Source organism: Anguilla rostrata, chromosome 16, assembly GCF_018555375.3.
Source record: "Anguilla rostrata isolate EN2019 chromosome 16, ASM1855537v3, whole genome shotgun sequence".
NCBI lineage: Eukaryota > Metazoa > Chordata > Actinopteri > Anguilliformes > Anguillidae > Anguilla > Anguilla rostrata.
In genome coordinates this window covers 19570610-19584748 of record NC_057948.1, presented here as the reverse complement: position 1 = coordinate 19584748, position 14139 = coordinate 19570610, and the positions used below count along the sequence as shown (strand labels likewise).

Below are 14139 nucleotides of genomic sequence, written 5' to 3'. Positions count from 1 at the left end.
GACACAGAGGAGCCACAGACAGAGGGAGAGAGAGAGGAAAGAAAGCAGAAGGAAGAGAGAGCTCAAGAGAATAAAATGGGGGAAAGGGGAGAGAGAGCGAGAGAGAGAGAGAGAGAGAGAAATTGAGAGAGAGAAAGAGATAAATTAGTCAGCCCTGTGGAAATCTGCAACAATGCTCATTTATCCCCTGCCCCTGCAATGGCCCTAGAACAGGGCCCCTTGCCCTGCCACACCCCTGGCCCCCCACTGACCCACGTCGTAGATGTTCTTGGTGGCCGTGGGGGTGGGCGTGGCGGAGGAGCAGAAGGACAGCTGGTGGGCGGGGGACTTCATCTCCACGTAGCTGCTCTCGGTGTGCTTGCAGGCCACGCCGGGCGGGTCCTTGATGGTGGCGTAGGGGTTCTCGCTGTTCAGGGAGCAGGTGCTGGAGCTGCACATGGAGCCCTTCATGTAATCTGGGAGAGGGCGACGACACACAAAAGGACACGCTCGCGTGAGGGCTCGGCTGGAAGGGGGAGACGGGCGGGAGCCTGAGGTCATTCCAGGGACAGGCATTAAAGCCACAGTGTGCATATGTGTATCAGCACTGCAGTGCTCCAGGGCAGTACTGTCACTGAAAGGAAAAGTGAAAATGAGCATTCCGGTGTTCTGGGGCAGTACCCCACAGGGTGGGGCAGGTGTTGGCTGACACGTGGACATAATCTAAAAAGTCTATCTTTCGCTGGATATCCTCAGTGCAGGCCAGCTCAGCTGGAGAGGAGGAACACTGTAAAACACTGAACCTACTACTGGATTCAAACATTCTTACAGAACCTAATCTTATAGCACCAGTGCCACTGAATAATGGTGTAAAGAAGTTTTTAGCTTTTTTTTTTTTTTACCAACACTCTATTTGGGGAGGTTTAGTCAATTGCAAGTTCATATTTCAGTGTTACAACATAAATGTAATCTTTATTTGACCAGGTATACCTCTTCTGCAGTAATTACCTGAGGAATCAAAGTGGGTAGGGAAATCAAAATATTGTGTAGTCAGTCAGGTGAAGAAGGTGATTAGGTGGCCAGATGTTCAGTTTAGTAGGAATCTGACCACCCCTACTATTTGAAAATATCATTACCCCTTTATCCAGAGCTGTAAAGAAAAGCATAACCAGAGTTTAATCTCCAAACCAAGGCCTCAGTAACAACAGCCTGAATGTCATAAACGCCAATCTGTGGAGCAAAAAAAGGTTTACATAGACTGAGGAACTGAGACAGAAGGACAATGGCGATTCCTTCAAGTAAAGGATGTGACCTCTCGGGTATGCATCCCATGTGGTCACACCTTCAGGGGAACACACAATATTGGGGTGCAGGGAGAGGGGGGACAGTGCCAGTCTCCAGGGGAACAGCCTGGCCTGCTGAGAGAAAGAGAGAGAGAAAGAGAGATGTGTGAGTAACAAGCACAAGTGTCATCATTCACTCCCATCAGCATAAAGACCTTTCTCAGCCAAACCGCGTGGCTCGGCATGGCACCTGCTGGCTTCAGACACTGCATGTGCAATGTCATGGTTACGGCTTCTTTGGCAGGCTGGGGAGCTTTAAATCAGTCTGGGCATCCTGACCCAAATGCAGAGCCACTGAGGATTCTAACCGTTACTGCATTACGCGTACTACATGTTTATGAAGACTCCAGACTGAATGAGAGCCATGACTCACTCATATTCAGTGGATGTGTCTGTCGTTTGGTGAATACTGCCCTTCCTAGCAGAAAGTTTAACTCAGTGTGCACATTCACATGTGACTAAATATACCTGTGTATCTAAGACCCAACAATTCATTATTGTCCCCTGTAGGGTCATGAGTCTCTGGTCTTAATCTTAAAAACTATATATTCTACTAAAACCTGCTTCCCCTGAAACCTGCTTTTCTGTGTAGAGGAAACAAAATAAATAATATGTATGCATATATTTTCATTGCAACATGTTTTTGCAATCCAAGACATTTGTATCATGTCAAAAAATTAAAATACTTGAAGTCTTTCCATGTTCTTGGTACTGCTTCCAGTTCAAAGTGCAGTGACTTCATTATTAGGACCTCTGCATAGGACCCATGTTGTCTTCATGTATGATTTCTATAGTGATGGAATGCCGTTTTGTTTCGGCGATGGCTCTTCAAAGCAGGAGCTTTGATATGTGGCGATGCTATGATATGTATTCAGTCAGGGAAAAAAACTTTCTGTTCTTATGTTGATTTGATTTAGATGTCAAAGACACACGTTCTCATTGAAAAGGTAATATATTGAATAACTGCACTAATCTGACTTAGCCATTTATAACATAGAATAAAACTTAATCTAACACATGAAAATCAGTGATCAAGTATACTAATAAGCAAATGGCTGTTGGCTGTGGGCATGGGGGACCCTGATGTCTATGAAAGGAACAAAATCAGCTCCTGAAGTAAATGTCTAACAGAGCAATAAAAATCCCCACCTACTTCAAATTCAGTGCAGTGGCTTCTAAAAAAAAGTTTTCAAAAATCAAAAATGGCCTTTTCTTTAAGGTGGAACCTAATGGATTAAGGGCTCAGGAAGGGTTTTGTTGAGGGAGTTAATGGACTCTCATCTATTCAGCTCCATACAGCCCTGTATAATGTACACTTTGGTCTCATCTAACCTGCAGCAATGCCACGTTAAAACCAGGGCAAAAATAACCATTGACTGCTAAACCTACAGTACCACGCCAAATATCATCCATGCTAACTGCGTATACACCACATCCATGCTCCCGTCTGCTTTATGATAAAAGAGATTACTTCACTGTTACATCAGCTTCATTTCCATTTCCCGCATTACAAAAACAAGGTGGCCCTTTTCTGGGAAACTAATTTTGGCAGGGGAGATAATTAATCAGTCGTTAAAAAACAATTAAGATGAAATTAGTGTTCAGGCAGCGTGATCTGTGGGGATGGGAGCCTGGTTCCCACGGAAACAGGTGCACAGGTGTGTACAACTGGCGGGGCGCAGAGGGTGCACACTGACCGAGCTCGCCGAGGTTTCGGTAGCCCCTCCAGTCCAGGCTGGTCCTGCTTCCCCTCTGGCTTTGCGTCTGTGAGAGACGCAGTTGTGGAGAAAGACGGGTTATTCAGAATCACATTTAGGAAAACAGGCTGAAAACAGGCGGCCTAACTGCACCTTTCAGCAAGGAATTGCAGCCTTTCTTCATTTTCATTTGTCACACAAGATTATGGCTCAGAGGAAAACAACAAATGCTTACCAAAATTCATTCAAGTTATGGACAGAGTGCATTATGCCTGGACTGAAATTCACATATCCATGCTTCATTTCTGACTGTGAGAATGATGGCCTTCCAGCCTTGGGGGATTGCACTCTCATATTATAACAGAGCAGAGACTGTGTGTGTATGTGTGAGGAAAGAGAAAGAGAGAGAGAGAGACAGAGAGAGAGTGAGAGAGAGAGAGACAATGAGAGTGAGAGAGAAAGAGAGAGAGAGAGAGAGAGAGAGAGAGAGAGAGAGAGAGAAAATGAGAGTGAGAGAGAGAGAGAGAGAGAGAATGATATCCATTTGATTGTACCTTGGCAGTAGTTCTGCTGTCCAGGTTGTTGCTGAGGTGAGGAGCAAGGCTGCAGTGGGCAAGCGCATGGTAGCTGGGGTTTGAGAAGCACTGGCCATTGCTAATGCTCTGAGAGGTGTCTGAGGATAAGAGCAAGTTAATACAGTACAGCACATACAGGCTCTCTCTCTTACACACATGTGCATGCACACAAACGCACACACATAAACACAAGCACACACACACACATGTGCATGCACACAAACGCATACACAACACACACACACATGTGCATGCACACAAACGCATACACATACACACAAGCGCACACGCACACACACACATACACACACACACACAAATGCACACACTTACAGTACACACACACCGCACATACACACACATACAAACACCTCAAGCCACAGGAAGAACTGTCAAACTATTTGCAATTTAGGAGTAATTCTGATTCAAGTATTGAGCGTGGCACGTGGCTTCAATGTTAAGTTACTGGGGGACTAATAGATGCGCTTTCTCAGCTGAAACCATCAGGAATCACCCTAAATCACACTCTCGCATCACAGCTGTGTGACCGGACATGAACCTGCACTCAGGAAGGGAGAAGGCTTGTTTGAGATACACACATGTTGAGAGAGAGAGTTCAACCTCCGTTCCCTAAGACAAAAACAAACAATCTGGATTAGCTCTCTTGTGAGGCATGGCTGGACAGCAGATTAAGTGGCTTCAAGTGGGAGAGCTGTATTCCTCTGAAACAGGAAGGAGTGGAAGACTGAGCCCATGTTTAGGCCCCCCCAGTGGCCAATAAACTTCTACAGGAAGAGAGGAATTTAATGGACCCCAGCAGCAGCAGAAAGGACCTTACAAGAACAGCCTGCAGCCGCAAACAAGCTGGACCTGTCAGAATTCAGCATGGTTAACATGGAAACAGCAGCTGGAGCAGGGGTTCCCAAACTGCAATGCAGAGACTATTTAGCGTACTATTACATGGACGCACATCTAAATCATGACGTTATTATATCATGGAACTGCTGCTAATATGCAAATAACAAGATCTAACAAGGCAGCATAAACAGAGACAAGAATGATCTTATCTGAAAGATTAAAATATATAATTTAGCACATATAATTTAAGAAATAAAAAAATATATGCCAAATACTTTTAAAAGTGTTTAATAGTACTTTCCATTTTTCTCTTCTTCACAGAACCCCAGTTTAGGAACCATTAGATTACAGTACAGACTTAAATATTGTGTATATGTTTACCAAAAGAAATCAACTCTGTCTTACTCAGTAGGAAGAGAAGCAAAGGTGGATGATTTAACATTCAGATCATAAGCTAACTACATAGCTGCTTTTATTATACATTGTTACAGTTAAATTTAGCTGTTGAATAAGGGGTGAAAAATGCAGGATTTAAATCAGGTAGTGACATAGATGAACCGGCATTAAAAGACAGTATATAAACATGTTCTTCACAGAAAGAGACATGTTTTTTTTTTAAATAGGTGTGGGGGCTGGGGGGGGGTCTTACCGGAGAGGGAGTAGTCGGTGTTGGTGATGTGCAGGGCAGGGGTGTAGGAGACGCTGGGCATGTCATGACCTTTCTCCCGCTGTCTAAGCCTGTACCACACAAACAGGCTCAGCATGGACATGATAATGAGCAGGAGGAAGATGATGCCCATCACCGCGCCCACAGACTGGCGCTCTGACGCCCGCGCCGGGCTGATCTTAGTGTAGGGGTTCAACTCTTCCATCATCTGGGCAGCTGCAGGGAGAGACAGGTCAAAGGTCATTTGCATAGCTCGGGGAATGAGAAAACTATGCGAAAACAGGTGCTTTGGATTCTGTATGCATTTGTGTATAAGTGTGAGTACATACAGTATGTATGAGAGAGAGAGAGAGAGATGATAATGATGATGATGATGATGATGATGATGATAATTCCCTTGCTCACCCTGATCACAGCGGATGCCTTTATACCCAGGGCTGCAGTAACAGGTTCCTGTTACATAGTCACAGGTGGCGTTGTTCAGACACTCACACAGGAGCTGGCACCCATAACCAAATGTCCCAGGAGGACACTCTTCCAAGGAGAGAGAGAGAGAGAGAGAGAGAGAGAGAGAGACTGCTGTTCATTCACACGCACATACATAATTACACATTATCTACAGATTACACTGCACATACACCACACCGCAACATCACACACACACCACACACACAAAACACCACCAACACACCACACACACACACACGCACACACACAACAACACACACACACCATCACACACACCAGAAGCACCAGCACACACGCACACAACACACACACCACACAACCACACACACACACAAAAACACACACACACACACACACACAGCAGAACCTAGCACACGCACACACGCACACAACACACACCATGCACGAGCAAGCACACACACCCACACACACACACACAGACACGCACGCACACACTACACACACGCACGCCACACCACACACAGACACCCTACAATGCCACACCACCACACACACGCACACACACAAACACACACACAACCGCACACATCCGCACACACTCACACACACACGCACACACAACACACACACACACACCACAAAGCAGAGCACACACCACACACACACACACACACACACAGACACAACACACACATACACCACAGAACACAAACACACCACAACATGCAACACGACACCACCACAACACATACACCGCACAGAGACACCAGCAACATGATCAGAGGTGGAGGGGTGACACAGAGGGGCATGGCCTGTCACTCACTCAGCTCACAGCTGGTCCCCATGAATCCGGTGCGGCAGGTGCACTGCCCGCTGATGTGGTCACAGTCTGCCCCGTTCTGGCAGCGACACACCTCCGCACAGTCCCTCCCGAAAAACCCAGAGGGGCAGCCTGCAGGGGACAGAGGCACAGCTGCACAACACGGAGCGACGCAACCACGCCCTGACCCAACGGCACACGGGAGCAGAGGACGCTGGGTAGCGCAGTCAAAGCGGAACATTCCAGAGAAAACAGAATATCTGCAGGTGCTGCACAAACAGCACGTTTTAGATCACGAGGTGCGGGTTTGCTGCCATAAACACAGAGGAAAACACACAACACTAAATGCTAGAAGCTCCAGCACAAACAAACTCAGCACGCCCCGCTGGCTCGAGCCCAGCTGCGCTGCGGATACCTGCGCTGGTGCAGCGTGATGAGCAGCTGATCGGCTCGGTCCGACAGCGCTGCTGCAAATTGGCACCGCAGCAGTCCGCTGACGGCAGGACCGCTCACCAGCTATTCTGCATTTTGTTTAACAGACTGTCATCTCCACCGCTTCCCCTCAGCTGTCTGCCGACGCACCGCTGCGGCAGCGGCGTGCAAGACACTGGCATACAGACGCGCTACCCGGCCGGGCGGAGAGACAGAGACAAACACAGACGCAGACACAAAGAACGACTTCCAGAGAAACTGCGTTCACCGACTGGAGGTTTCTGACCCCCTTCAAGTGGAATGGACAACTTCTAAATGTAATCATGCTAAAACTATGAGAAAATGAAACCATAAAATGTTGATTTTCATTTCTGTTCAGAAATGGAAAGCTGTTGTAATCAGTGAATAAGTGGAATGTACAGCAACAGCAGATGGTGTGATTGAATTGTATAGTCTCTACAGAGGCTCCATGACCGTATATAACAGTGCAGCACAGTTTACGCTTATCAGCGGTACGAACAGAACGTTGTATGGACATGCTAATATTATTTGGTTAACACCAGAAAGGCCCATGAGACACATCGTGCCAACAATAGGTGAAGGTACAAAAAGATACGAGGTGTTAGTGGAGACAGACAGTAGTTTCCCTGATTCTCCTGGTATAATTTTGGTTTGGCTGCAGACAGAGGCCCTTTAATCACCGAGACAACACAAAAGGTTTCATTTGCTTCTACGTTAAGTAAAAGCAGAAAAGATACAGAGATAACTTTCACTGTTCACTATAAAAAATAGAACGTAATGGAAACTTAATTGTTAAAATGTAAAGAAATACCAGAAACACTACTATACGATGACTTCCCCACTATAGCCACTGCATGTGTTGTCTGTGGGGTATGAAGCGTGAACAGTTTTTCCAAATTGTTAATTTGCCCTGGATGTTGAAGATCACAGTAAGAAACCTGCATCACTGTCTATTAAGGTGATTGTTTTGTTGTCTTTGCAATTATTCTGAGGAAGAAAATGGTAACCAGCCTGGAAATGGATTGATGTCTCATTGCCTATCATTGGCAAGAATGGCTTTAAAGCACAACAAACGGACTCAGAGGAGAAACAGCGGCTAATGGAGACAAGCTCTGCAGTTGCACCAGTTCGCCAGCAGATGTCACTGCGCATTTGTGCCGGCAGGAGAAACTCACGCTGAGTGCAGTAAAGGCCGGTCCAGCCTGGGCTGCACTTGCACTCCCCATCATAGGCGCTGCACTGGGCTCCATTGTGACAGTTACACAGGTGGATGCAGTCAGGACCCCAGTGTCCTGGAGGGCAGGCTGTATACAGAAAAGACAGAGGTACAGACTGAGGCATGCATCTACTCACACACACACGCGTATACACACACACACGTGCATACATACACACACACATATACATACATAAACACATACACACACAAATAAACACACACACTCACACACACACACTCGCATGCACACGCAAACACACATGCACATGTGTGCGTGCACAAACACACGTGCGCACACACTCCGACACACACACATGCACATACTCGCGCACACACGCACACCACCAACTCTATAATTTTTTGCTTCCTGTTTTGCTGATAATGAGTGAAATTGAGTTCATCACACACACACACGCACACACACACACAATGCACTGTTAGTTTAGTCAGGAGAGGATATGTATGAATGTGTCCTGTGATGTTTCTGTACCCTGTAACAAAAACTTGCTCTTGCACTGGTAGTACGGCATCCAAATCAGCCCTCAGACACCAGCACTACACTACCACTCAGTCTTTTTCCACAACACTTTAACACCCACAATCCACCTACACTGGGCTACTGTTCACAAGCTATTCACAAACTACTAACTCTAACTTTGATTCTCATAATCCTCTCACGGTGCACTATGATCCACAGTCCACTTACACTACCCTCCACTGCCAACAATTCACTACTACTACTTCTCAAAACTCATTGACACTACACCACCAGTCACAGCCGTCTCAAAGTACCTCACCAGTCACAGTGCTCTCACTCTACACCACCATTCACAGTGCTCTCACACAACACCACCAGTCACAGTCCTCTCACACAACACCACCAGTCACAGTCCTCTCACACAACACCACCAGTCACAGTGCTCTCACTCTACACCACCAGTCACAGTCCTCTCACACAACACCACCAGTCACAGTGCTCTCACACAACACCACCAGTCACAGTGCTCTTTCACTACAAACCACCAGTTACAGTCCCTCTCACTCAACACCACCAGTCACAGTCCCTCTCACTCTACACCACCATTCACAGTGCTCTCACACAACACCACCAGTCACAGTCCTCTCACACAACACCACCAGTCACAGTGCTCTCACTCTACACCACCAGTCACAGTCCTCTCACACAACACCACCAGTCACAGTGCTCTCACACAACACCACCAGTCACAGTGCTCTCACTCAACACCACCAGTCACAGTCCTCTCACTCTACACCACCAGTCACAGTCCTCTCACTCTACACCACCAGTCACAGTCCTCTCACACAACACCACCAGTCACAGTGCTCTCACACAACACCACCAGTCACAGTGCTCTCACACAACACCACCAGTCACAGTGCTCTCACACAACACCACCAGTCACAGTGCTCTCACACAACACCACCAGTCACAGTGCTCTCACACAACACCACCAGTCACAGTGCTCTCACACAACACCACCAGTCACAGTGCTCTCACTCTATACCACCAGTCACAGTGCTCTCACACAACATCACCAGTCACAGTCCTCTCACTCTACACCACCAGTCACAGTCCTCTCACACAACACCACCAGTCACAGTGCTCTCACACAACACCACCAGTCACAGTGCTCTCACTCTATACCACCAGTCACAGTTCTCTCACACAACACCACCAGTCACAGTCCTCTCACACAACATCACCAGTCACAGTGCTCTCACTCTATACCACAAGTCACAGTTCTCTCACACAACACCACCAGTCACAGTGCTCTCACTCTATACCACAATCACCAGTTCTTCACACACACGTCACGTCTCTCACACAACACCACCAGTCACAGTCAAGCTACAATGTATACAAATAAGACACTACAATACACACCAGCCTTCAGGCTCTCCACACCTACTCTGTTTCACTAATTCGACAAGTCCAAATAACTCATAACAAATAACAAGCAGGCTCCCATTTCCCATTTACTCGTCAGTGACTTTCTCAGAGGGGCAAAGGACCTGTCAGTGAGTATTAGGCTGTAATTTCTGAGAAGCAGAGTGGTTAGGAGCTCATACCGTGCCCCTGGCTCCTCTTTGTAATTATAGAGAGTGCACTGATATTTAACTTGGCTTGCGTATTTACATCATGGGTGCTTGTGGGCCATTTTGGAAATGAGTCCTTCCTTGGAATAGTTTTGGTGGAGCAGGGCCCAAGGCTGGCTGCTATAGAGGCAAGAGGAGGTGAGAGCGAGGAAGGTGGAAATGGAGGTGGGAGGAGAAGGAGTAGGCAGTCGGGAAAGAAGAAGGAGGTGTTACCCTGGGAGCAGTCATCTCCAATCCAGCCGGAGAAACACTGGCAGGAGCCGTCAATGGGGTTGCAGGTGCCGTTGTTGGTGCAGAGGCAGACATCTGCACAGCCTTTTCCATACCTGCCACTGGAGCACACTGTGTGTGTGTGAGAGAGAGAGAGAAAGGGGGGGGGGAGAGAGAGAGAAAGAAAAGGGGGAGATGGGGAGAGAGAGGGGGGGATAGAGGGAGAGAGAGAGAGAGACAGAGGGGAGAGAGAGGGGAAGGGGAGAGAGGGAGATAGAGAAAGAGAGACTGAGTCACTCCCTGCACTGCAGGGAGGAGAGTCGATGAGATTCCCCCAACACACACACACACACACACACACACACATAAACCTGCATGTATGCACACAACCACACACATATGCAGGCATGCAAACACAAGCATGTAAGCGTACATGCACACACAGCACACACATAAGCACATACACACATATGAAAATGCACATGAGTATGCGAGTAGTTAACAATGAAAATAACTGTAGCACACAGTCACATGCATGTGCACACATAGATATCCCATATGAACTAGCATGGAAAGCGACTAATTTAACATGCAGGCATACACAACCCCATCCCCACACAAACAGACACACAAACACAGGGCTTTTTTTTTTCTAAAAGTACTCAACAGTTCTATTTTGATTCTAAAATCTCAATTCGGCATTGTTCTGAAGATTTAGATTAATCATCTCTCCCAATTATCAGACTGTCCAGCCACAGTTCTCTGCGGACAAGAAGGACTAATGTGCAGCTGAGTTAAAATAGAGCTTGTGTACATTTTTAATAAAATGAATATTTCACTGTGCTCTGACATTCTGTTCAATTAAAAATTTCCTGTTAAATTAAACCTGCAGCATGTCATCTCCTCCTGCATGAATTGTCCGATTACAGCACAGTCTCATCCAGGGCTAGTTGTTACCTGGTGTCAACATGGAGAATTCAAAGCAACTAAGGTAAAGAGAAGGCTCCGTCTGTACCCCATTAACTGGCGTCCATGTTTTTAAGAATTTGAAATGAAACGTATTAGGCACAGCCTTCCTAATGATTACTAGGTTATATTGAAACTTTCCCCACCCATTTCCTGGGAGCTCTTTCGGCTTCCTCAAAGTGAGGTCTTATTTGCATTTCGGTGTGTCATTTCCCCCTGTGCAGACCGTCTCAGGCACAGGCTCGGCGAGAGAGATTCATTACTGCCAGGCTGTGCCGTGTGGGCCTCCAGCCTGCCGAGGACACTGAGAGACCCTAATCCTTCAGACAGGGCGTGTGCACCCAGGCCATAGATTACCCAGATTACTCCCTTTCTCCCGGTAATTATGGCCCGAACAAATTATTACACATTTTTTACTCTTACTTTTAATATATTAAACTTTTATTTATGAGAAGGCTTTCAAAACCATGAAAGTGAATTCTATATATGCACCCTGCCTTTCCTTAATGTATGAAAAGATCAGTTAATAATTATGAAAAGTAATATCTATATTTAATCTGGAGTTCTCTCCTAGTGCGTGTGTGCATTGGGAGAGAGAAGCAGTCATTGTGGGCTCATTACTGCTTAGAGGGAACATGGGAAGTCAGCCATAGTCATATTTCACAGAAACACAAGTTTTTAACATTTTGATGACTTACTTATCAAATCGGAAAAAAGGTTATGGTACAATCACATCATTGTACAATTCCTCATTATTGCTATTATTGCTGCAATTATGATCTTGTCATCATTATTCTCATGTCACAATTATTTATTTTTTAAAATAGTGCATGTCTTCAAAAGGGCTGCTTCGTGAAGCAATTAATTATTATGAGAAAATGTGTGTGGTTCCTATTCATGATTAAGTATTTTTCCTTATTTTAAAGAGAAACGTCTTTTAAAGACTATCAAAAAGATCTTCAAAAGATGTGCCACTTCATCATACATTTGAGTAATGAACAAAGTGCAAAAATGTATCCTATATAATGAAATCATCTTAGATACATTATCTGTACAACAATTTTACCACCTTAAAAGTACTGACAAATGCACAACATTAAAACAAGCCACTTTAATAAATTAATGCTTGTCTAGACTGTTGGCAGTTCTGTACTTCCATGTACAATACACTGTGTACTCAAAATGCAAACAAAAGCTAAATTACTTTAATAAAACTTGACTTGCAGTTTAGAAAGCACTTGGAAATTATTTTGCGGAAACTATTTTTACAACACAGTGTTAAAATGCAGCAACAGAGAAGGTGCCAACACTGACTCAACATATTCCTTCTTTGTCTCTCTCAAAAAATAATAGGCTCAGCAAAAATTCAGAATCTTGGCGAGGGCCATTTGTCAGAATGTCAGTGATAACACTATGACATTTTCCCTTTGCAAAGAGTCTGTTAGTCAGATGTCAGTCCAACATGGACTCTCCTCAGAGTCAGTGTACATGGACATGCAGGGCAAACTGACTGCATGTCTACTGCTGCACATACTGTATACTAAATGAACCCAGTCAAGCCCCCCATAACTGAACAGACAGACACCCTGTCCTAACATTTCTCCAGTAGTATCACGCAATGATGACACTCAAGTGAAGAGGTTAACCGTTAATAAATCCAGAGTGGGGGCAGAAGTCTGAGAGGCATTTAGAGAGAGCAGGGGCAGCGGGTTTGGGGCAGGGTAAGTGGGAAGACTTGCCTTGGTTACACAGAGAGCCGAAAAAGCCGGGCAGACAGTCGCAGTGTCCGGTGATGTGGTGACAGGGTCCGGCACTGTGTACACACTGTGGGCAGGCCTGGCTACAGCGCTGACCGTAGAACCCAGGAGGGCAGTCTGCACACACGCACACACACACACACACACATACGACAACACATGGAGGGGTGTGTGTGTGCGCGTGTGTGTGCAAGATTGTGTTGCATACATGTGTATACGTGTGTGTGTGTGCGTGTGTGTGCATGTACATTTGTGTGTGTGATTGGGTTCATATGTGCATGTGTGTGTGTCCACATGTGTATGAAGAGAGGCAGAAATGACAAGAGTGTGGAGAAGTAATGAAGGGAATGTAGAGAAGGAGGGAGAGAGGCAGAGATAGAGAGAAACAGAGTCAGTCTGAAACACATTTGCAGGTCTCTTTTATTCTGTCTTAAACAAGCAAGCATATACCCTTACTGTATTCTATTATATATCATCAATATTATTAATATTTACCAGTGATGAGTGGAGTCAGATACTATGCTGCAGTGAATGGGCATTTAACCATGCATCACTCAGATAAGGTCAGTCTTGCTGCATCTCCCACTCACAGCAATTTCCCTGTCCAGCTCTTGCCCTTCAGGGCCATATTTCTTTGTTAACTCTTAATTTGGTTTAATTGCTGTTGGTCTAAATGGTGAAATGGTATTGTGCTGGTGCACTGGATGCTTCCTGCTGTGGGCTTTTGTAATTAACATAATTGTCTTAGTGTTGAACAGCGTGGGTGTGATTGATCTCTCCAGAGCGCGCTCCTTCCCACCGCTATTTAGCATCTTGCCTTCTGGAGGCAAACACCAATCAATGGGGTCCTACCTCCAACAAAGCAGCCAATTGGATGAAGTAAAAATAGTTCTAATTACCATGCACTCAAACCCATTAAGCCCTAGGAACAGCATTCAGAGGAGCATGGTGGACAGAGGGCCGACATGTAAGAGAGTAATGGGTCTCAGGCACCGCCTGGTTGCTGCCCAATGTAAGGCCCAGAGCCACTCCGGTATGTTGGAGTGGG

At 45.9% G+C, this 14139-nt stretch overlaps 1 protein-coding gene across 1 annotated transcript in view; it reads right to left on the bottom strand.

Annotated features, from left to right (window-relative positions):
* The window catches only part of megf11 (multiple EGF-like-domains 11), an 88106-nt gene that overhangs the window by 1769 nt on the left and 72198 nt on the right, over positions 1 to 14139 (bottom strand). Inside the window, exons 15-23 of the mRNA XM_064312882.1 lie at positions 13074 to 13208; positions 10372 to 10500; positions 7997 to 8125; positions 6372 to 6500; positions 5525 to 5653; positions 5102 to 5335; positions 3574 to 3692; positions 3020 to 3086; positions 252 to 455 (exon numbers count right to left, since the gene is read on the bottom strand). Coding sequence (XP_064168952.1) covers positions 252 to 455; positions 3020 to 3086; positions 3574 to 3692; positions 5102 to 5335; positions 5525 to 5653; positions 6372 to 6500; positions 7997 to 8125; positions 10372 to 10500; positions 13074 to 13208 — 1275 coding nt within the window. The remainder of the gene's footprint in view (positions 1 to 251; positions 456 to 3019; positions 3087 to 3573; positions 3693 to 5101; positions 5336 to 5524; positions 5654 to 6371; positions 6501 to 7996; positions 8126 to 10371; positions 10501 to 13073; positions 13209 to 14139) is intronic.